Source organism: Vicugna pacos, chromosome 7 (genome assembly GCF_048564905.1).
Source record: "Vicugna pacos chromosome 7, VicPac4, whole genome shotgun sequence".
NCBI classification, from domain to species: Eukaryota; Metazoa; Chordata; class Mammalia; order Artiodactyla; family Camelidae; genus Vicugna; species Vicugna pacos.
The window spans coordinates 13,033,117-13,057,799 of NC_132993.1; the positions used below are offsets into that span (position 1 = coordinate 13,033,117).

At 43.8% G+C, this 24,683-nt stretch overlaps 2 protein-coding genes across 24 annotated transcripts in view; one reads left to right on the forward strand and one right to left on the reverse strand.

Moving 5' to 3' along the window:
• The window catches only part of KLRG2 (killer cell lectin like receptor G2), a 31,990-nt gene extending 9,507 nt beyond the window's left edge, over nt 1–22,483 (forward strand). For 3 of the 16 annotated variants that reach the window (XR_012074212.1, XR_012074219.1, XR_012074221.1), the window contains exons 4-6: nt 910–1,911; nt 2,700–2,803; nt 3,213–3,240. Coding sequence is in view for 4 of the 16 variants with exons in the window: in XM_072964355.1 (XP_072820456.1) it covers nt 2,700–2,803; nt 3,213–3,333 (225 nt within the window). In the remaining 12 variants the exon portion in view is untranslated. Of the gene's footprint in view, nt 1–909; nt 1,912–2,699; nt 2,804–3,212; nt 7,620–16,655; nt 16,763–21,474; nt 21,563–22,280 lie in introns of those variants that run through there. The other 13 variants (XM_072964355.1, XM_072964356.1, XR_012074216.1 and 10 more) reach the window with 12 other exon arrangements.
• Nucleotides 19,124–24,683, reverse strand: part of LUC7L2 (LUC7 like 2, pre-mRNA splicing factor) — a 51,992-nt gene continuing 46,432 nt past the window's right edge. For all 8 annotated transcript variants that reach the window (XM_015244233.3, XM_006210024.3, XM_006210025.3 and 5 more), the window contains 2 exons: nt 23,853–24,044; nt 19,124–20,403 (listed from right to left, as the gene is read on the reverse strand). In XM_015244233.3, the coding sequence (XP_015099719.1) occupies nt 20,226–20,403; nt 23,853–24,044 (370 nt within the window). In that variant the 3' untranslated portion in view covers nt 19,124–20,225. The remainder of the gene's footprint in view (nt 20,404–23,852; nt 24,045–24,683) is intronic.

Sequence of the window (24,683 nt, forward strand, 5' to 3'; positions counted from 1 at the left end):
GTAGAAGTTTCTGAAAGTTACTTATTTCTCTAGACAATGATTTTCCCACACCATAATTTTTGCTAACAATGAGAATGGGTTAATGGAGTCTGAGTTGCAAGGGAAAAAAGGGACAGACTGGAGTGGGTGGGGCTGGGCAGGGACAGGCCATGGCTCAGGTCACCAGGAGGCCCCAGGTTAGTGGAGGGGGCCCAGGTGGCCTGAGGCTAGGACAGAGAGAAGGGCAGGGTCACCTTGGCAATGCCAAGCATCACATGAGGTCCCGTGTGTTGGGGGTAGGCACAAAGCTTTGCACACCACCCAGCAGACTGGAGATTACACGCCCCTGGCTTTATCCGCATTATCTCAGGCCTCATTACAAACATCCCCCACCCCATTTTACAGAGGACCACACAGAAACTCTGAAAGGTTGGTGACTTGCTTGGGGTCCCTGAGCGTACAAGTCACAGTACTAGAATTTTAATATGGAGTGGGGGGGCCTGTCCCCAAAGCTCTACTTTCCACAGTGATAACCCCCTTCTCAGCCTGGGGAGAAGCTTTGAGCTCTGGTGTGCCTTCCTGAACAGGCGGCTGATGGCTCCCAGGAAGATAGTGCTGGCCAGCAGGAGCCCCAGGTCTGCTGCAGCCACGGCAGCGAGATGCTTGGGTCTGCTCTGCCCGCTGACTCTCAGCTCCGAGCTAGCCCAGGTTCCTTCTCATCCCCTCCAGAGCTGCTGCTCAGCCTTGCCTGCAGGCCCCAGCCCATGGAGCCCAGCCAGAAAGGAAATAACCAGCCCAGGCGAGGCCACCTGTGCCTTAGCTGTCCTCACTGGCCCTTTCCACTTTCACATGCCGTCTGCACTGTGGGATTTCAGAAGGGGTAGACTGGTGCCCTTCAGCCTGGAAGCTCCTTCTGGCGTCTTTTCCTAGTGGTTGACCAGCTGGTGCTCCCTTGAGGGGAGGATGGACCTGCACTGATACTTCTGGGCACAAGGTTGGCCTGACAGCCCGTGTGTTCCCTGTGGCCCTTGCTGGTGATTGGCAGTGACACTGGGGAGCAGTTTTGTTCAGCTGGCCTACTATGTGCTGGATTCTAATGGTCATTGGTGAGTAAGTCAGGCCCCCGCTCCTCACCATATTCACTGTCTGATTCAGGAAATTGACAAGGAAGCAAGCTAGTCAAATGCCACATCCCATGTTCTAAACGATGAAGGTTGTGGCAGCACAGGGGAGGGGGTCGGTGTGACGTCCCTACAGGAAGTGACCGTTCAACTGAGACCTGAAGGCTGAATCGAGGTGGCCCCAAGGGGACGGGCAACACTCTGGAGCTTGCTTTCTTTCTAATCCCCAGGGTTAAATATCAAGCTTTCGTCTCTGTCGACGGAAACACTTATCTAGGGAAGAACTGAACATACGTCACATTCATTTGTGCCAGGCCACCTCTCACCGTCACCAAAGTGAATGTATGCTTCTTGGTGTTGTGAGCGCTGTGTGCTTGTTGGCGCAGTCTGCATTTTTCCACTTGGCATGATTGCGTGTTTTATGTTCTCTTGCATAAGGACATCTTCTGTGTGCTTAATCCTTAACAGCACTGTAATTTTCCATGATGTTGACATCTCATCATTTGCCTAGTTATTTCCTGGTGCTGAGTATTTGGGCAGTTTCCATTTTTTCTTTATAAATAGCACTGTGGTAATTTTGGGAAAGTTTATTTTCTCCCCTTTGTGTTCTTGGATTTCTTGCCCAAAGTGGAATCACCCATCCGAGCGACAGGAATGATGTGGCCGCTCTTGTGATGAAGCACAGCTTATGCTCCGGAGGCTGGGCTGGTGTGGACTGCGCCAGCCCCACTGCCCTACCTGGGCCAAGTCCCCGCACGAGGACTTGCAATATTGAAACATCTCTTTCCAGGTTGAAACTTTTCAAATACAGGTTTGGGGTTTTTTTGTCTTTAATTTGTTGCTAAAACAACATGACATTGAGGACAAATATTTAAAAGAGAAGAGTGTCTCTGATAGCTCTCTAACACACTAGTTTTGGTTTTTGCTGTTCCTTGTGCGTTTCTGTCCATGTGCGCACACGCTTTTTCATTCTTACAGTCACGCCACAGCTTTTCCACTTCCTGGCACCCTTCATGTGCTAGAACTTTGCCCCCACGTTGCTCTGTGGACTTCATACTCGCCCTTGTTTTCAGTGGTCTTTAATGGGTGCGATCTAGTTTATGCTCTCGCTGGCTGTTGTGCTGTTGACCATCTGCTCCCCGACCACCTCTGCAGCCTAATCGGCCCTCACGCTCGACCCCTGCCCCCGAGGCTATTTGCTGTGGGTCACGCGGATGATGGGCTTTGTAGCTGCCTAGCTTTGCTCGGGTCCTTCACCCTCTTCCCCGGGCTTCCTCGCTTCTCTGTCCACTCAGTACCCACAGTGCGTTGCTCCTGGGGGTTGGCGATCTCATTCTCTCTCCCCGTGAAGGCTGAGATGGGGTCGCCCGCGTTTCTGGTTCCCAGTCCTGAGCACGGTGCCTGGCAACCAGCAAGTATCAAATACAGCTTCCCAGTTCCTGGTGTTTGGGAGAGTTGGGCTGAATCGAGTTCTTCTCTGGCTGGGGAGCTGGAAACATGCAGAAGCCTGGGGCATGGGCCGTGGGTAGGGGGGATGGAAGCCCCAGGTGAGCTGTACCAGTGTCCAGAGATGAATGACCAGCTACTTTTTGCCCTCAGGACTTCCTGAGCAGATACCCAGTCACCAACTACTCCTGGGTGGGGGCCCGACGAGGCCCCCAGGGCTGGCACTGGATCGATGGGAGCCCCCTGCCTCCCCAGCTGTGAGTGACTGTGGGCCTGGGGGGTGGCCTCCTCTGTCCCCAACACACTACCATGGGCTCCCCAGTGTGACCAGAGTGACATTATAGCACCAAAGAGGGCTGGAGGCCTTCCCTGCCACCTGTCCTAAGGTTCAGCCCCTATCACCTTGCTTGGGTCCCCCACGGCATTTACCGAAGCAGGATGGTCACCCTGTTCTACAGGTAAGGGCTGTGCTGATTAGAGAGGTTTGGCAGTTCACCAGTCACCACACAACTGACAGCTTGGGGCGCATCCTCATGATTCCTACCCCAGGGCTCTTTCCAGGCCCCCGGGCTCCATGCAACAATCCCAGGGGTACCCAGGCAGCAGGCACACAGGCTGGGGGGCCCTGTCATTCTGAGCACCGCCCCTTCCTCTTGCCTTCCCCAGACTCCCGGAGAAAGACCAGGATGAGCCGGATCTCGACTGCGGGGGCCTGGAGAAAGGCAAGCTTGTGGCTTTGGACTGTTCCTCCCCCAGACCCTGGGTCTGTGCCAAGGGGACCAAGTGACCTGGGTTCCGCCCATCCTGAGCCTACTGGGGGCACACAGCCCCTGGGGGAGCCCAGGTTGAGAGCTGGAGCAGCCTCTTTCCTGGACCCAGGCCTCCAAGTCTCCCTGCTCTGCTCAGTGGCCCTGCCTCAGTGAACCAGGGACGGACTTCTGGCACAGGAAGAGCGCATCCGAGGAAAAGGGGACCTTCCACGCCCATTTCTTTCTCCAGCTGCTGAAGTGGATTTGTTTCGTGATCTTGAGTTTCCTTTTTGTTTTTAGCATCCTGAGCCTCAATTTCTTCCACATTAAAAGGTCATTTCCCATCCCCTATCTTACCTGCTTAGTCCCGTGTCCACACCCTTTCAGTCATAGAGGAACAGAAAGGATAACAGTCACAGGTGATTCCAACCCGGGTTCTCACTGACCCACGAAGACTGATGAAATGGGTCTCCCATCTTGTGGCAAAAGGATTTGGCAGTGATAACATCGTTGCTATAAATTCCACTTCCAGGCGGCTGGGCGCACTGACGTCTGTGGAGGGCAGCACAGGAGGAGTGGCCGGCCCAGGGGGAGAGAGGAAGGGGTTCCCGTCCCTGCCCTGGGAGCTGGCAGAGCCTAAGTTCTTTGCAGAGACTGGCACGTGGGGCTGGCGGGGCCTCCGACCAACTGATGCCCAAGGCTGGGAAGATGCAGAGAGGACAGAGCCATCTGGGTGAAGCCTCCACAGACCTTGGGGTCCGAGTGAGGAAGGAAATCAGAAATGTGGGCAGCTCTTCCAACCACAACCATGGGGATGCCAGCCTGACGACGTCTATGTTCAGGTTCAGTGAAGGGCCTTCAGGCGAGAGGGAGTGGCTGCAAGGTGGGGGGGAGGGTTTGTTTAGTCTCCAGCCGGGAAAGACTTCTTCGAACTCAGTAGACTGCCTCTGGCTGATCCTGGTGCTGAGCAGCCATCTTGGGCAAACCCAGCTGCTCTTTCAAGGCAGACTGGGCATCCAGACTCCTCTCAAACAGAGAAACCTTTACTGGTCCATTTAAACTAAGATCTTGCACAGGATGTGTGGCTGCCTGGACGGGGCGGAGAGTCCTAAGAAAGCACTTGATGAGCAACAAAAATCCTAGAAACACTTTGGTGTTTCTCATGGCTTACTCCTTATTCCAGCTACAAATCAGCCCCAGAGTCTGATGACATGTTCCGTTTCAATTCACTTCAAAGCCTTTCTTGGTGAACATCTGAGTCTGGCTTATCGGGTTGCTTTAACATCAGCTTCAGGGCCAAGTACCACTGGCTTGGGGACCTCTGGGCAGGGTGCCAGTTAGAATCACCTGTGGAGCTTAAAAGATCCGGGTGCCCAGGGTGGGTGGTGTGGTGCTGGGGCCCGGAAATCTGATTGTTTTTCAGCTTCTCTTGGTGAGGAAGGAGAGTAAGAGAGTGAACCTCGATCTATCACACTAGGAAGGAAGCTCCTAATTACTGTCCAAAGTTGGCAAACCAAGGGATAGTGGTGTCCACTTATTACTGAGAAATACGGAGACAAATACTAGAAGAAACAACAATAATTTAAAGTGGTTACCTTGAAACTAATTGATGGTGACGGAAGTCTGGATAGTGGTTTTGGGAGGGGGGAAATATTAACTGGGCAGGGGTACTGGGGAATATTCAAAGGTGCTGGAAATGGTCTAGATCTTGATCTGGGAGGGGTTGGGTGGATACAGATGTAAAACGTCATCAAACTGTACATTTCAGGTTTAAAAACTTAAATGTTTGTCTCCAAGGAACAGGAATGAAGGACTGATGTTTTTCTTTTTAAAAGTATACATCCTTTAGTACTATTAACTTAAAATCATATTCACTTAAAAAAAAGTTTCCATGTACTACTTTGATAAAAAGATAAATTAGATTTCTTTAAAGGTCCACAAGATCCTGCTGTGCAGCCTGGCTTGAGTACTAGCCTCAGAAAATATTCCTGTGTCTGCCCTGCCTGCAATTAGTCCTTTCGCTGAGGTACTTTTTCACAAGTTTCATCCTCACCTCACCTTCACAGCATGTCTTTCCCTTTCGACTAAATGGAAGCTGAAAAAGTTACACGGCAGGTTGGTCTGCATGGAATTCCTCTGAGTAATTTTCCAAGTCTCTTTTCCCACCAGGCACTGCCAACCGCTATTGTTTGAAATCCACACTAATAATGTTGCCACCAGCACTGGCTTGTTTCACGGAGCTTTGGAGACCAGCCTCTGCCCTAGGTCAGAGCTGCTCATAGCAGCCTCCAGGGTGCAGCGACAGACACCCCACTTGTGGAAGAGTCGCCTACGTTGAGCACACACAACGCATCCTCCCCCACGCCCTGAGATTCAGGTTCAGTGGGTCGAGGGTAGGGTAGCAGCCCCCGAGTCAAGTTTTTACCAGCTCTCCTGGTGATACTGATGCACAAGGTCCAGAAACCACATTCTGAGAAACACTAGCTAAAGAGTCCATACTGCCACACAGAGAAAAAAAAAGTGTCTATTTTAAATCAACTTTATTAAGATATAATTTGCGCAGAAGAAATTCACCCATCTCAAGAGTACCTTTTGACACCTGTGTAACTACTGCCCATCAAGATGTAGAGAAGTTCCTACACTCCAGAAATTTCCCTCTTGTCCCTCTGTGGTCAATGCTCTCTCCTCCCTGACCTCCAGCCCCAGGCAAATCTGCGTTCTGTGCCTATAGATTAAGCGTAGCTTGTTCTAGGATTTCACATAAAGGAACAGTCCATTACATCCTCTATTGTGTCTGCTGCTTTAGCTCAGCACAAGGTTTTAAAGGCTTGTTCAGGTTGCTGCACGTATCGGTAGCTCCTCTCTTTGTAGGGACTGATCACAGTCTGTTTCTCTTCTCTCCAGGTGTGATAGTATCGTTGTCTCCAGTTTTTTGCTATTACGAATACAAAGCTATGGACACCCCAATACAAGTCTGTGTGGACACAGGTTTTCAATTCTCTTTGGTGCCTGGGTGGTACGGTACGGGCATGTTCAATTTGTAAGAAAGGGCCAGACTGTTTTCCAAAGTGGCATCCCACTTTATGATCCCATCAGCAACATACCAGACTTCCAGTTGCCGAACATCTTCACCAACGCTTGGTGTCGCCAGCCTTTCACGCTTAGCCATTCTAGTGGGTGTGCCATGGCATCCTAGTGTGCTTTTTATTTGCACTTTCTTGACTGATGCTGACTTCTTTTCATGTGCTCATTGGCCATTTGTATATGTTATTTCGTGATTCTCATACTGATGGTCCAGAGACTGTATTTGGAAAACCCTAAAAGACCCAAATGCCCACCGGGACAGGGCATTTTTAAAGTGATGATATAAATGGAAAATCAAAGATATCCCCTAACTTTGTGAGAATTTTCAAAATACACAGTTGAAGAAAATGACATGATGAACACCCATATATGCTCTCTACCTAGATCTAACAACTGTTAACATTTTGCCACATTTGCTCTCCTTATTTATGTGTGTATATAAAACTGTCAAACCATTAGAAAATGAGTTGCGGACACCAAGACACCTCACCCCTAAATACTTCAGCACACGTCTCCTAAAAATGAGAGGATATTCTTCTACATAATTGTAGTTCCACCGTTACACCTAACAAAGCTAAGTTCGTAGTCAATCCGTGTTCCAGTTTCATTACTTACTCCACTAATGTATTATTGGGGGGGGGGGGTGGCGCAGATTAAGGTTTTTTTTAATTTTATTTTTTATTTTAATGGAGGTGCTGGGGATTGAACCCAGGACCTCATGCATGCTAAGCACCTGCTCTACCTCTGAGCTGTACCCTCCCCCACTCTACTAATGTATTTTAAACAAGGATCCAGTCAGGGTTGAAGGGTTATCTCTTGAGTCTCTTTTAACCTAGAACTTTTTTTCTGTAAACACTGACTTTTCAAAAAGACCAGGCCAGCTGTCTTGTAAAGTGACAAATTCCTGTTTGTGTCTCATTTCCTATAAACCGAAGTTAGGCTTAGATTCAATATAAACATTTTTGATAGGAGTACTTGGTGGTTCCCTGTTTCGTCACCTGATAGATTTTAACATTGATTTCAAGTAATTCATACCAAATTTTCTCAAAAAGAAATTCAGGGAGCTAAAACATGTAACTCATGGTTACCAGAGCGGGGAAGAGGGTAAAAGTGATAAATTTGAGAGTTCGAGATTTGCAAATATTAACTACTATATATAAAAATAGATGAAGACAAATTTTTGTATAGCACAGGGAACTATATTCAATATCTTGTAATAAACTTTAATGAAAAAAATACGAAAATGAATATATGTGTATATATGTATGATTGGGACATTATGCTGTACACCAGAAATTGACACACTGTAACTGACTATACTTGAACTAAAAAAAACCATGGAACTCATATATGCCAATTTGTATAAAAATGCGGGCTTTGCATCTGTTACTCTCAGCTTTAGAGATAGTATCAAAGTGAAATGAGCCTATATAACAAGGTTTTAGAAATGGCACAATTCATTTGGGTCTTTTTTGTGCCCTCTTGGGACACTTCTGTTGGTCCCTTGCCTCTCCCGGCTCAGGACATACCTGTCACAGTGTTATGCCAGGAAGAGCCTCAGGCTCAGGTGCAAAAAGATGTTGGCTGACTTTGTCGTGATCTTGATTAGCTGCTTGGCTTTGCTCAGTTTTCTCTGTAAAATGGGTGTGATGGGATAGCGCTCCTGCCAGTACCAGTGATGTACAAATCAAATGAGATCATGAGGGTTAACATACGTTTTAAAGGAGGCTGCACTTTAATAATTCACTCAACACTTACTGAACATCAGTTGTGTTTCTGTGCCAGGTTCATGGGAGGATGCAGAAAACAAGGTCCACTCCCAGCACTTGGTCTGGCTGCTAGCACTAGGGTGTGTGTTCAGGCAAAGGAATCATTGGAGGCATTGGGATTCCTGGCCCTCTCTGCTCCAACCTCCTACCCCCACCATGGAGCAGCCATGTGGTCTGCATGGGGGTGGGGGTTAGCAGGGATAATTTGGGAGGCACTTGACACATCTAAGCCAATCCTGGACACCTTGCAGCCCCAGCCCCGGCCAGTGTTTGCTTCAGGGGCCCAGGCCTAGGCCAGTTTGGGATGTCACTAACTCTGCCCACTTTGGTTGGTTCCCAAATGGGAATATGACCCAGTTGGGTCACAGACGTGGAAAAGGTTGCTTTGCTCTTTACAGACACGAGAGGCAATGGTTTTGAAATCGTGCGTGATAATTAGTCAAATCCATTTCACCTGCCTTCACTAATGGAGGCTATTTTAACACGTGCGTGTCCTCCAAGCAGCAGGAAGCCTGAATAAGATGTTGGCCCCAGTTATTTTCTAGGGACCTGGAGTCTCAGCGGCGTGTAGTTCAGCTGAGGGCGTTGAGACTAGATAGGACCACCCACCACCCTCCAGCTGGGCATGCGCGGGTGTCGGCCAGCCGCGTGACCTTTCCAACCTGCAGGGGCCGGGAGCTTAGTGACGCCTGCGCAGAACGGCATTCCGCACCTTTGCCCAATCACCTTTTCCCACAAGCCCCACACCTCACACCACCCTGCTTCTTTATTCCTCATCCCATAAATACCCCGAGCCCCTCATCTTTCAGGAGGCAGGTTTGAGATGTGTTCTCCCGTCTCTTCTCTTGGCTGGGATAAACTCTCGCTTCCTGCAAACCTCGGAGACTCAGCGTTTGGCTCACTGCGCGTTGGGTAAGACAACCTGGTTGGGTAACAAGTTTGGTGATCGAGCCAGGCAGGAGAGATGTCCAAACGCATCTTTCGCCTGGGGCTCGTGGGCCCCTTGCCGGTACTGAGAACCTGTGGGCGAGTCCCAGCAGCTGCCTGGTCCGTGCGTTCCAGGACTGTGCCCAGATTTCCCCCACCAGGCGCCGCTGACCCTCGGGCCTTAATTTTGCAGCAGAGGTTTGGGGTTCGGGGCTTGGAAGACGTCTTGTGGGTGAGTAACTTCGTTAAAGAAAATGCATCAGTGCGTAACACTGTCTGATATTCTGACCGGATCATGGGTTGGTGGCCTGCCTACCTGGCGGGATTGTGGCAGAAAATGTAAGAGGTTACAGTTGCTGGGACACTCTGTACGTGGGTTAGAGGCCGGGGGCTTTGGTTTCTGGTCTTCTTTGTTTTGGTTTTGTTTGTCCATGTCGGTCTACGTCTGATGGTTTTAACTGTTAAGAATCAGATATTGAGTATTGAGCTTCTTGGTGATGTTTAGGTCAAGGATCCTTAGGAAGTCTTAATTGTTGCTCCACCTGGGAGTAAAGCCCCCTTCAAAATGGGGAACGTTAATTCAGTTCCTCCTCACAGCCCTCTAGGCTGTTTTTTCCAAAATCAGGAGACTTTCAGTTACGAATCCATGGAAAAGAAAGTGATGGCATTTTTCCTGTCACACTGCATTGCATGGCCACAGTATCCTTTAGACTCCTGAGCAAAATGGCCTGTCAGTGGATCCTGAAATTACAGTATTATTCTGCCACTAGATTTATTGTAAACGGGAAGAAAAATGGGTTGAAGTAACTTTATGTACAATTATTGTATCAGAATAAACCTGTACAAAGATGTAAGGTTATGGTCCAACAGGAAGGGAAGGGAAAGAAACTGGCTTTGCTTGATCCTGATGAAAAGGAGGACTTGTTGATTCAGACACTTGGACTGCTCCTGCCCTGCCCCGACCCGCTGCAGCTGCTGCTCTTTCATTGTTGCCACCGTCTGAACTACAGCCTCAGGCTTAGACCTCCTGCTCCCTGAGGGTCGAGAATTAGGGATGGTCTCCCCCTCTCATACCTGCCACTCTGGCTGGGGGATCTACCCAAACACAGGTAGGGCAACATCCGTCAGGGAAAGTCCCCACTGGGGGTGTGAATGCTGACACTGGGCAGCCAGTGGGACTGACCTGGGTTCACTCCCCCTTTTCAACTTCCAGTTTATTTAACTGCAAGAACAATCGGCCAACTCACAGAGATGACCCAAAGAGAATGGAAAATCTTTTTTCATCAATTTTTTTAAACTTGAATATTATTGAGATTGAATTCTTATGGGATTTCAAAGAGGGATGCCCAAACAAAGATGCTTTAATAAAGTACAAGAGGTAAAACAGAAACCAAATGATGATCATTCAGAATTTCTAGAGAAGGTCTTTAAAGCTCAGAAGGCGTTATATAGATACAGACCCTAAAGCCCCAGAGAATTTAAAGATGGTTAATATGACTTATGGGTCTGAGCACCCCCCATGTACAGGAGAAACAGGAGCTTTTTGAAATGCCTGCATCTCAGCTTGTATTGGATTTGAAGGATGCCTTTTTGGTGTCCCTTTGAGTTGTGAATCCGAACAATTGTTTGCTTTCAAATGGGAAGATCTAGATAGAAAAGTTAAACAACAGTACTGCTGGACAGTACTAACTCAGGGACTTAAAAATTCCCCAACAATATTTGGAGAAATCCTGGCAAAAGATCTGAGGGACCCTCAACTAAATGAAGGAGCCCTGCTTCAGTATGTGAATGATCTGACTGCTAGTAAGATAAAGGATATCTGAGACCAAAATAATTTTGGCTTTGAACTTGTTGGTTGAATAAGGCTATAAAGTGTCCAAGAAAAGGCAGAGTTCTCAGCCCTCTGTTAAACATTTGTGTTTTGAACTTTCACAAGGACAGAGGGACTTGCTCCCTAACGGGAGGGAAGCTGTAGCCAGGGCTGCAGCTCCCGTTACCAGGGAACAATCACAGCAAAACCGTAGCAAACTTGTAGCAAAACCCCTTTAGGGAGTTCTTAAAGGAGGTGATGATTAACGTCTAGACTGAAATCTTGGAAGAATTTCAAGGAACAAAAGATCAGTTCCACCCTCGATGGACTGGAACTTAAGAGGAATATGGCGGGAAACAGAAACGATGCTGCAGGTGGGAACCCACAACCGAGATCATCCAAACCTCGGCTGGTCCCAGGTTCGAGACACTGACTTCTCTGAGTGACTTCTCCCTAGCTGATCTTAAGTTGCTTTTCTGAAAGAAGCTGTGAGAAAGAAATTAAGGTGAACAGGATTGTTGCAGTGGTGGCTTTGGTAAAGTAAAATTCTTCAGAAGGCTAGTTATTTAAGTAACTTGTTCCGTTACCTGAATGATGGTTCTTTTGTTTTCTCCTGGTTTCTAACCTTCCAGGCTTGAAAGGGCAATTCAATTAGGATTTCTCTGACTTTGGCAAAAGCAGGTAATCTCTCTAGCTGTTGGATTCATCACTTAAAACTTTTCTGTATTTTATCGTGCTGACCCTTTGGTTATGCCTGTCATCAGTTTTTTTTTTTTTTTAATTGAAGTATAGTCAGTTACAGTGATTCAATTTCTGGTGTACAGCACAATGTCCCAGTCATGCATATACATACATATATTTGTTTTCATATTATTTTTCATTAAAGGTTATTACAAGATATTGAATACAGTTCCCTGTGCTATACAGAAGAAATTTGTTTTTGTAATCTATTTTTATAAATAGTGGCTAACATTTGCAAATCTCAAACTCACAAATTTATCCCTTCCCACCCTTTCCCCAGTAACCATAAGATTGTTTACTATGTCTGCGAGTCTGTTTTTGTTTTGTAGATGAGTTCATTAGTGTCCTCTTTTTTTTCTTTTTTTTAAGATTCCACATATGGTACTTTTCTTTCTCTTTCTGGCTTACTTTACTTGGAATGACAGGCTCTAGGTCCATCCGTGTTGCTGTGAATGGCATTGTTTTATTCTTTTTTTTTTTTTTTTAAAGAATTCTTTATTCTGTTCAAGTGGTTCTTGATTCAGTCTTGGTGGACTGTATGTTTCCAGAAACTCGTCCCTTCTAGGTTGTCCAGTTTGTTTCCATATAATTGTTCATAGTATTCTCTTATGGTTTTTATATTTCTGTGGTATTGGTTATAATTTTTCCATTTTCCTTTCTTATTTTATTTGTGTTCTATATCTTTTCTTGGTGAGCTTGGCCAGAGGTTTGTCAATTTGGTTTACTCTTTCAAAAAAACAAACTTTTGTTTTTTAAATCTCTATTTTATTTATTTCCTCTCTGATCTTTATTATTTCCTTCCTTCTGCTGGCTTTAGGTTTTGTTTGCTCTTCTTTTTCTAATTCTTTTAGGTGATAGGTTAGGTTGTTCACTTGAGATTGTTCCTTTTTTTTTATTTTTTGAGGAAGGCCTGAATCGCTATCAACTTCCCTCTTGGGACTGCTTTGCTGTATCCCATAGATTTTGTGTGGTTGTGTTTTCATTGTCATTTGTCTCAAAGTATTTTTTAATTTCTTCTTTGATTTCATCATTGACCCATTAGTTTTTTAGTAGCATGTTCAATCTCTATGCTGTCATTTTTTTCTCCTTTGTGTTTCTGTGGTTGATTTCTGTTTCATGGCATTATGTTCAGAAAAGATGATTGAAATAATTTCTATCTTAAATTTGTTGAGGCTTCTTTTGTGCCCAAGTATATAATCCATCCTAGAGAATGTTCCATGTGCACTTGAAAATAATGTATATTCCGTTTTTGGGGGGATGTAATGTCCTAAAAATATCAACTAAGGCTAACTGTTCCATTGTGTCATTTAGTATGTTGCCTTATTGATTTTCTGTTGGAAGAGCTGTCCAGTGATGTTAATGGTGTGTTAGTCTCCTACTATGATTGTATTCCCATCAATTTCCCCCTTTATGTCTGTCAGTATTTGCTTTGTGTATTTAGGTGCTTCTATTTTGGGTGCATATATGTAAACAGGTTTAATATCCTCATCTTGTATTGCTCATTTAACCATTATATAGTGTTCTTCTTTGTTTATGGCCTTTGTTTTAAAGTCTGTTTTGTCTGAAAGGAGTATTGCTACTCCTGCTTTCTTGTCGTTTTCCGTTTGCATGAAACATCTTTTTCCATCCACTTTCAAATCTGTATGTGTCATTCATCCTAAAGTGGGTCTCTTGTAGGCAGCATATTGTAGGTTCCTGTTTTATTATCCAATCTACCATTCTGTGTCTTTTGATCGGAGCATTCAGTCCATTGACATTTACAGTAATTACTGATAGATGTATGTTTATTGCCACTTTGAACTTAGTTTTCCAGTTACTTTGTTATTTCCTTTTTGTTCCTTTTTCTTTTCATGGTTTGATAATTTTCTCTTGTTTATCTTGGTTTCTTTTTGTTTTTTGTGACTCTGTTGTATGCTTTTGATTTATGGTTACCATTTTTCAAGTATATTAACCCATTACTAATACTATGTCTGTTTGCTTTAAACTGATAATCCTTTAAGCTCAAACACATCCTATAAAGAGCAACTAAAAAAGAAGTAAAAACTGTATTTTATTGCTCCCTTCTCCCACCTTTAATGATTTTGATATCCTCTTTTACATCTTTGTGTTTATTCTGTTGCAACTCATCATACTTACTGCATTTTCAATTATGGTTTTCTTCTTTCTATAGCATCCTGCTTCTTTTCTATTTAGAGTAGAACTTTCAATATTTCTTTTGGCATACATTTAGTATTGCTGAATTCTTTTAGTGTTTGCTTGTCTGTGAAATCTTTCTCTCCCCTTCTATTCTAAAGGATAGTCTGGCTGGATAGAGTATCCTAGGTTGCAGCTTCTTCTCATTCAGGACTCTGAATGTATCTTGCCACTCCCCTCTGGTCTGCAATGTTTTGTGTTAAGAAAGCAGCTGAAAGCCTTATGGAGGTTCCCTTATAACTGTTTTTCTCTCACTGCTTTTAGAATCATTTCTTTATCTTTTAACCTTGGCCGTCATAATTATGTCTTGGTCTAGGTCTATTTGCGTTCTTGTTTGGGACCCTCTGTGCCTCCTGTACTTGGATATCTGATTCCTTCTTTAGGTTTGGGAAGTTTTCAGTCGTGACTTCTTCAAATACCTTTTCAATCCCCTTTTCTCTTTCTTTTCCTTCTGGGACCCATATTGTGTGTAGACTGGCATGCTTTATATCATCCCATATGTCCCTTATGTTGCTTTCATTAGGTTTCACTTGCTTTTCTATTTGCTGTTCTGCTTGGGTGACTTCTGTTATTCTGTCTTCTAAGCCACTTATTCGTCCCTCTGCATTATCTAATTTGCTTTTGACTGCCTTTAGCTTGGCTCTTATCTCAGCCATTGTGTTTTCTATTTTTAATTGGCTCCTCTTTATATTTCCGATTTCTTTTTTGTAATATTCTAAATATTTAGTCATAGTCTCTCATTTCCTTCAGCGCTTTTATCATCCCCTTTTTGAAGTCATGATCTAGTAGACTACTGAGGTCTGTTTCATTGATCGTCCTTTCAGGGGACTTGTTCTTTTCACTGGGAGTAGTTCCTCTGCTTCTTCATTTTACTTATCTCTCTGGCACTATGGATTATGCAGTATCAATTATCTCCTGTGGTCTTGAAGGGCTGTTTTGTTTTTTTAAAAAGAGGATGCATTCCTGCGTAGACTGTGTCCTTCTAATAGTTTTGTTGCAAAGTCTGTTTTTAGCTTGGATGGTTGCCAAGTCTTTCTTCCTTGTGTATTGGCTTTGACTGGGGCTGTGACCAGTGTTACGGTGATCAGAGCCTACCCTGGTTGTTGGGCAGGGCCTCCTTTTTGTTCTGTGGGTGTCACAGCCCTTACAGGGACCAGGCCTGTTCCCCTTTTGTTGGAATGGAGGCTTCCAGACCTGTTTCTGTGCTGCGGTGCGTGGTAGGTGGGGTTGGAGTGCTTCAAGTACTCTTTGTTGACACTGACCCTGTCCCCACTTTAGCTGTGGGAATGGCAGTACTCTGCTCTGGTGTTCCCAGGTCTTCTGCCTTCAGAGCTACCAGTGCAGATCCGTTGACATCTGAGTCACACACCTAGATTGTGGTGTGCTGTGGGGCTAGCACCGTCCACAGCACCACGTCCACATATGGTAAGCAGGTCCACTGAAAATGCTGCTCCCGCACCGCCCCGCAGCCACTGTGTGCCGGAACTCTGCTCCTTGCTCATTGGTCTGAGGCATGGGTCCACAAAGTACCTGCAGAGCAAACTGGTTCCCTCTTCCTGGGGCTGTAAACAAATCTCAGTCCCGCCTATGAATTTGTGGACCCCCAGGTATGGATTCAGGCTTCAGCCCCACCTCCGCTCATGAGCCATGCACCAGCGAACACGGTGGCTGTGGCTGAGCCTCGCCTCTCTTCTCATGAGAATGAGCCAGCAATGGTGCCGCAGGCCTGCAGAGAAGGTGGCTACGGCCCAGCTGCATCGCACCCCTCTTGCCTATGTGCACCAGCAGTGTTGCTTGTTCTATGGGGGACTCAGGCTATTCTGTTCTGTATACACTCCCAGCCACGGCACACAGCACACTCCCGCCCAGCGGCTGCCTCTGGGCAGTCATCCCCAGCCCTCTGCCTGGTTCGGGCAGCCAGTCCCAGCCCAGCCCTGCCAGCTCGAGTGTAGGGCTGGGGATCACAGGGACCCTATGTGCCGGTTTCTCTCAGTTCTGTGAGCAGTTGCTATGTACTCTTCAACCTCAGAGGCTCCGCCTTGGTCCCCACTGACCTCTCTGTTGGAGGGGGCATCCCAGTGTAACAGTGCTATTCCTCCTTTGCCACTCCCTCCCCATGGGACAAGTCTGCACTAATTTCCTTTTTTCCTTTTTTTTTCTCCTACCAGATTTTGTGAGGAATTTTGTCTTATGAAGTAGGCGCAAAGTTCAGCAGGTGTTCTGAGTGAATGAGTGGGTCCATGGATGTCTCTTTTGGTGCGTTCATGGGAGATGAGCTAAGAGCGTCCTTCTACTTCGCCAGCTTGGCATCCCCCTTCCTCCTGAATTTTTCAACCACTGCTAACTTCACTGTGACTTAGGATAAAAAGCCCTCAGATGTTAACATCGAGTTACGCTAATCAACAGAATTTCCTGTCCCCTGTTGTTTTGACTAAACTTAGTGACTACCCCATCAAGGGTTTACTTGGTCAGTATATTGTATAAACCGCATTTATTTTTCCCAGCCTGTGTCCCTTCTGTATTTAATATCTAAGTGTTTCGGCCAAACTGGTTACAGCTGAGACACTCTAAGATGTATAGGTGAGATGCTGATCCCCAACTTGACGTGTGAATTTTATCAATACATCTGGCATGCAGTGTGCTCCCTCAAGGTACATCCCTGGTTTCGATGATCAACAGTGGGCCTATGAATGCTGTGACAGCTGGCACATAGGTGCTACTTGTTTGTTGGGATCAAAATGTTAACTTGAAATCAGGAACAAGAGAGTATTTTCAAATGAATGCTAAACAGTTTCATTACTCTGGTCCTTGTTGGGTCTATGCCCCTTATCAGCAGGAAGTACCCAGAGTGGGCATCGCCCTCCTCCCTCGAGATTGAGGAATGATCAAAAGATGCAGAGGAGTGAAACTATGTGGTGATCAGTCAAATCCATTTCACCCACCTTCACTGAGCAAGGCTATCTCAACACTTGCACGTCCTCTAAGGAGCACAAAGCTTGAACGGTAAGATGTTGGACCAAGTTATGTCCCAGGAACTTGGAGTCTCAGGTGCATCGAGTTCAGCTGAGTGGGTTAAGGCCGGATGGGGCCACCCACCCTCCAGCTAGGCATGCCTGGGTGTCTGCTGGCTCGGTGGCCTTTCCAACACGCAGAGGACAGTAGCTTAGTTATACCTGCGCAGATGTGCCCCCCCCCAATCTTACACCACCCTGCTTTTTTATTCACCATCCCATAAATATCCCAAGCCCCTCACCTTTGAGGAAGCAGGTTTGAGATTTGTTCTCCTGTCTCCTTGCTTGGCTCCCTTGTGACAAAGCCCTCTTTGCCTCAAATCTTGGAGTCTCAGCAATTTGGTATGCTGTGCATCAGGCAAGACAAACCTGGTTTGGTATCTTCATCTGGATATCTGGTTCAGTGCTGAGAATGGAGCTGTCACGTGGAACTGAATCATGCGAACCAACAGACCCTGGAGTTGGAGCTTCTGTTACAGGCAGCCAACATTACCTAGCTAGTGGTGTGCATTGCATTTGGGACCCTAGGAGCCTCTCCAAAAGCAGTATTAGAACAGGTTCTGGTGCTGGCTTTTCCCCCTTGCTGGATCCTTGACTGAGAGCCCAGTTCTGAGTTGGAATGCCTTGCTTTCAGCCTAAATGTTACTCTGGAGCCATGAGTTTGGTCTGACCCTAGGTGTGCTTGTAGACCCAGAACCTCAGACATCCTAGTTTTTGCTGGTACTTGGAGAACATGCAGGCATATGTCACAGTCCAGAAACACCTGCTGGCCCCAGTACCCCACACAAAGCCCTGCTCACCTGGGGCCCCAGCCCCACTCTTCTGGTAGTCCCATGCCTGGTCCCCCTGGTCAGCTTTGTGCCGTCAAGATCCTGTTCTCAGCCCTCTCCTGTGTTTCTTAACTCTGATGAAGCTGGGACTCCCCCTCACCCCAAATGCAACAGGTAATGGAAAGAGAGAACTTTGTATTGCCTTATTTATACCCTGGGAAAATCTAAATACCAGTAGTCAGGGTATAACAAAATCATGGACATAAACAGCTTTTTTCCAGGTAGGAAAAATAGACAAGGATTTTTTTCAAAATACTTATCAGTATAGCATGTTTATGGTGGATCAAGTTTCTGAAGATTCTCAGTTGTGCCAGACCTCAGTGTTGAGAGATGAGAGGATGGTTTTCGGGGGAAGGCACTTAAGGTAGCAGCTAGTTACTAACTGATGGAGATGTTTCAATGGTTTAACAATCTGTAAGCAATACTAGTACTTAGCAGCTGACTATCCACCTTAAATGTGTATACTGTGTATACTTTTTTAAGCTATGTGATACTTACTTGGGTATTTTTTGTTAAGTCCTATATTTGATTTTTAAACTGTCATCAACATTTATCTATAAAAACCTGCATAATGAAGATGGGCCATTACCTAAAACAATACTCTTTTGAAAGGTACCACATAGAAGGACAAATTAACACGTTTACCACAATGAGTGACAAATTCCTACACTGAATGACAACTCTAATGCATGCTGGGCTGGCTCAAAGGGCTGCTGTTGAAAGCAGACTCAAATGCACCTGAGGCAAGGCGATCCACCATCGTGCCCAGCCCTGGACGATGGCGACATCCTTCACTGGCTGTTGCTGACCGGTTTGTTAGTGGCCAGGCAGCCTGTACTGCCAACATATCATAGCTGTAGTAACGCCCAGTGATACTTGTTCTCTCCCTAATCGTATGAATGTTAAGTTCCAATTATACAAACGTAATCCCATAACATTTTTCAATCATGTTGTGGCATCTGGTATTTAACTCCACATTTATCATTGTAACAGGTCAGGTTCCAGACAGTCTGCCTTCCTTTCTGATCTCACGCTACACCTTAAGATACTAAGTCTAAAGTAAGGATTTAAGAGAACAGTGCAGAACACCAGAAACAAAGTAGGTACAAAACAATTTCTGAGAAGGGAATGGGCCAGTGATGCAGATGGGTCTCAAACTCTGTATGAACTGAAGGTGCAGAACCAAACATGGCAGAAAAGCTTCATTTAATGAGTCACAACTTGGTAAGCTGGGAACTTGAGGAGTGTCCCTTTTAGCCATAAATCTCATGTCACTTAGCATAAGTTTCCCTTTCTGAGGCCCACATTCCTGTTACATCAGATTTTTCATACTTAGGGCACCAAAGACAGAAATAGTTCTTGAAAGGATCTTGGTTAGCTATACTCACATTTGTTGCTTTTCTAGAATCACAAGAAACTACTATTTAAATCTTTTCAATGCAGAAATTGTTAGTCTCATTACATTGGTTACACCATGTTTTTATTTGTTTGCTGAATGAGAAGAAAAACAAAACAAATGAATACCCAGTTTCTTCTGCAGGTCTGGTCCTTCTCTACGGCAGGTGTTACAGACAGACCTGGAGAAGCTGGAATATAGTTCAGCAAGAGCCCAGGTGGCATGACAGTTCATCTTGAATCTTTGCAAGTGTATGTTTCTTTCCTTTGGTGCCTTGCACAGTAAGGCACTATTAATGATACAACAGAATAGAAATGGCCACAGCAAATAGTTCTAGAGACAACTTACTAGACAAGTTACAGTCTAATGATGGTGGTGATTCTTTCATTTTATTACTTTTTACAATAAGGGTGTAGTCTTTATATTTCACACACACAAAATAAAACAAGAAGTGCTTATGAAAGTCCCTGCCCCCACCCCCTTCTCAAAACCTGAACATAGCAATTCAATAGAACAGAAAAATCAAGACGTTTGATTTCAAAATTTCAATAAAAAAGCAAATATGTAATGCAACAGCTGTTCAACTCCCCACTCTAAAATAGGCACCATTAGACAAACAAAACTCCTAGTATTTTAAATTTCTCCAGCATACATTCCAGTATAAATGTTCTGAACTGTAATCAGCTAGTAATAATGGGAACAGAACCTTAGAACAGAAGTTATATTGCTTCCCTGCACCCCTTTCTCTTATAATTAATTAGAGGGTAGAGGCATCAGGAGGATACAGAGTCAGAGAAAGGATTAAAAAGAAATTCCCAATGTTGCTGTTGTTTGGACTAGAAAGGAAGCATTTTACAAATATTCAAAAAAATCCCAAGGCAAGTAACACAATTCATTTCACTATCAACTCCTACTAGAAAGAATAAAGACATCGGTGTCTTATTGTATAAAACTGTACTTTTTAGAATTGCAGGTTCACCAGAAACTATGGATGTAGCTTTAGGCTTCACCAAAGAAAACAAGCTCAGATCAAGTTAGATACTGTACACCTAGCCTAGCTGGATCGGTGTCTGGAACTGCTCACTGTGTCAACCCCGAACAGCTGTAAACTAAACAATAGTATGTAACTCCAGAGGAAGCTTAAGGACTGAGGATATGTACACAACTAATTATATCTCCCCTGCTTCGCGCTCTTCAGAGCTCCTCCTGTCTTCTGATCTGCCATTAGCGCTCTCATAGGACCGCTTCTTATCTTTTCGATCTCTGTCACGAGGTGATCTGTCTCTTGAATTCCTGTCTCTGTCACGTGATGCTAAGTCTTGGTCTCTGAATCTTTCTTTTGAGGATCTGAAAAATATTAATTTGAGGAGCAAAATGTGTTGGGAAACCCAAAATCCAAATGAATCGGATAAATATTAAGGTACTGATTAGCTGAAGATATACAGAATACATCCAAGAAAGACCGAGGAGTCAGTTTTCTGACAGAAAAAGAGGACTACTGTATCTGCTAAGGGTACTGACTTATAGGTCATTCTCATTATCTCAGAGGCAATCCTAAAGCTTCTCTAGTTCATAGCAAATATATTTAATGTAAAAATAATACCTTTAAGAAGATGTTATCTGGTTTTTAAAAAATATGTAATAGAATGGATGGCAATCAATGGCCTAGGATGCTACAGGAACCATTTTTTCTTTGCTGTCTGGCCAGAGACCTAAATGTTGTAGGTGTTGCAAAGTCTGGTATATTCTTCTTTTTCATCAACCCCTTAGTAATGTAAAAACCATCATCCATAGCTCACTGGATATATCCAAAAAAAGACTATGGGGCCAGATCTGGCTTGCAGGCAACAGTTTGCCAACACTTAGGTAAGAGAACTAGTCAATGATATGGCTTTAAGTAACCGTTTATTACTATAAAACATTACTTTATGCCTCCTGAGTTAGCTCATTCAACCAAGAGAAAAAAACCAGAATAGTAGACAGAATGGTGATCACACTATAATAAATCTTGACTAACCACAACTTGATTCTTAATACTGCCTCTCCATTCTCATACCCAACTCAACAAGAAAGGTAAATAATAGCAAGCTTATACCAGAGATTCAATCAGAAGGAAAATCAAAGCACATTGGGGGATCAGAATTCCTTCAACATCTAGAATGAATCAGTAACATATTACATTTATTTGGTTCTTTACACATACATGATACTTGTACAAAATTATCTCACTTTAACCCATGTTCAGAATTAGGATCTGAGGCCTGATTAAATAATACTTCCAACTTCTAAGTCAGGAAAAAAATACTACTATACTACCCAGTTTTAGAAATATAGTTAAGGAAGATTAAACCAAAAAGACTGAGCATTCTACTTAAGGTTTTAAATAAGCTTAACTTAAAACTGTGTTGAATCACACAGTGCACATCCTGCTCCACAGTCTTTGCAGGAATGGAATACGAAGAGAGATGATTGAGACGATGCCTAAGATTAAGGACACGCGTTGGTGGTAAGTCCCAGGATTGGTAGTAACAAAAACCATGAGATGAGTATCAACTGTTTTGCCAGAGATTATAATGACCTAGACAGAAGCTGTTTTCACTCAATATTTCACTCAAACTACCAATAATCCTGATAAAGCAGGCACTCTTTTACTAAGTAGATAAGGAAAGACAAGAGGGGTAATTAGATCATTTGGCCAAGGCCACTTTAATCCAAGCAGTCTGACTCTAGTCTGCATTGTATGTATCTGAACAGAGCAGGCCAGCAAAAAATGCAAACAATCCTTATTTACCAAGGGTAACTGTTGGCAGGAAAGGGCACAGACTATTGTATCAGAGACCAGCTGGAGCAGGAGAAGAGCAAATTTATAAAAGCCCTTTAACTGGAACTTTTACCTTGAAATTTAAACTCAAATACTATGTAGCAGTAACTTGATGTCCTCGTTTATGTAGTAACATGATAGATTTTAATAGCAACTGTCTGCTAATTTTTGGCAAAAAATAAAGTTGCTTTGAAAGAATAATTTGAGTATCAAGATTAGAAGTGCTCTTGAGAAAAGCAAAACTTTAAGTTTTGCAAAAATAATCTTTATGAACATGCTGAAAATATTAGATTAGGGGTGTCAGGTAGTATGATGGAAATTTTCCTGTACAACTTCATAAATGGAGGAAGCACCAGGGACTAGGCTAACACAGTCCCAGATGAGACTCCATTCTCACCACCAGAAACAACTGACAGGTGGGCAAGTAGACAAGAGAAACTGTCTTCTATCAACCAGCAAGCTGATTCTCAAAATTTACAGTACAGGTAAGATTCATGAGAACTTTTAAAAATGTATATTTCTGGGCACTGGACTGTGTGCCTGCAGTTTTAAGAATGTGAGATAACTGGCCTAAAATCACACTACAAGGAACCCTGTCCCTTATAAATTCCCTGCTCATTCTCTGCATTTGCCTAGAATATTTTTCCTATCTGACTTAACCTACTCAGATTATACCCACTTTATTTAGGTTTTATCTACTCCCCTGAAGCCATTTTTTTAAATTACTCTATTTCCCTCATCTAAGCTCCTACATTATTTAGTCTGTGCCATATATACAGGTTAGCTCTTTGTAGGTCAGTCTGATTACTGTCAAAGATGTTAGTCCTATGTCTTAACTCGAATAAAGTTGCTCAACTACATTATATTTATTTTTTTTAACTAAGCCTAGTACAGTAGAAAATATATAATTATTAATGACTTAAAGTCACCTTAAGAACTACTTGGTTTGCTTAGAGAGCAGAACTTAAATGTTCTCACCAAAAAATACATGTGAGGTAATGGATATGTTAACTAACTAGATGTGTGGAATCCTTTCACAATGTATATGTGTATCAAATCATGATGAACACTTGAAATGTCTTATAGTTTTATAAATTATACCTCACTATGCTACTTGGATCAAGGCAAGAATACAACAAAGAGCCTATTACATCCAACTCAGTTTTTGAGTGGTTTCAGGGAATGGCTAGTTGAGGGTCAAAAAAAAAAAAATCTGCAGAAAGCTGTTAAAAATCTATCATGGGCTTCATGTGGAATATACCCATAGAAAATTTAAGATTACTAGGTACTAGGGACTCAAAAAATGTTTTATGTTCCATAGAAATGACCTGGCTCCTAAGGGCCATTGTGTGACCTGAGAAGTTTGGGAGCTTGGTCTATACAGACTGAGAGTGCCAAGGCTCCGTGCCACATTCTAGTCCTCTGCCCTTAATTCAAGTCCTTAAACATGCTTCACCCTGGGTCTGCCCTCCTTGCACCTTTTCCATGCTAATGAAGTCTAACTTCCTTATAATTCTGAATCTGCACTGCCAAGCTAACTGTATATAACATGCACACCTATAGTGCAGATTAAACAAGAATATACTAGAATGTGTCTGCTTTGAAAAATTAAGTTTGGAAAACAAAAAGTCAAACAAAGGTAAACCAGTTTTACTGAAGGGACTTCTCAGAGCCCTTAATTTGCCAATACATACTGAAAAAGCTCTAACAAATACTGGTACCTAAAATTATTTGCCCATAAAGTACTTTTTTCCCAAGACACACTAAGTGTAGAAAAGCAATAACCTCTGAACATATTGGTTCCAATTTCTTACTCTGGCTCATAAGCATATTCTTTCTGAACTACCCATATAATCAGGGGAAAAAAGTTATACACACATAAATGTGTACAAGTTACCAGATGCAAGTTCAAACCACTAGTATTCCAAGTCTAAACCACAAAGGTAGTTCCACATCCTCCTATGGACCTCAGTACCTCCTCCTGGATCGCTCTCTGCTCCTGTCTCTAGAACTGTGCCCACTTCTTTGGTGGCTGCGGCTGCGACTACGGCTGCTGGAGCGGGATCTGTGGCGATGGCGTTTCTCCCGAGATTTGGATCGAGTTCTCCTTTTCCGTTCCCGTGACATGGAGCGAGACCGATGTCTGCGATGCTCTCTGGACCGAGATCTACAAAAAATATTTCATTTAGTTCTTAGCTTTGTTGGCACTACATTTCTCATTGACTGAAGCCTCTTCTTTAAGAGAAGCCATCCCTCAGGAGTTTTACTTAAAATGCTGATTCTATTTCAAATCAGCTAAATCTATATTAAAATAAATCGCTAGTATATTAAATAAATACTAGAAATTCAAAACAAAAATAAAATACTAGTTCTCAGAGGTCAATCAGTATTGTATAAATTTACATCAGGAATATTTTTAGACGTGAGAGACATAATCTATACCACTACTACATGCCAGGGATAGGATTATCTAGTTGCTTCATGAACTTAATTTCATTTAAATTTCTAAGATTCTTAGTACACTTTAGAAACAAAGTGTTGTACCTGATGAACATGGACAGGAGGGAGGAGACGCATGAGAAGAATATTATTTAGCGTAAGTTACTCTCTGAATTAGAAAGCTTATATGACCACCAAAATAAGTTTAAACACCCACAATATGCCTAGTCACAGTGTAATCAAAACACAGTTAAGACAGTTCCCTATTCAAGTAGTATATAATTTATTTGGGAGAAAAAAATTTAACATGTATGAGTCATTTTAGAGAACTTAAATTACCAAAAAAAAGTATTTACAAGTACACAGG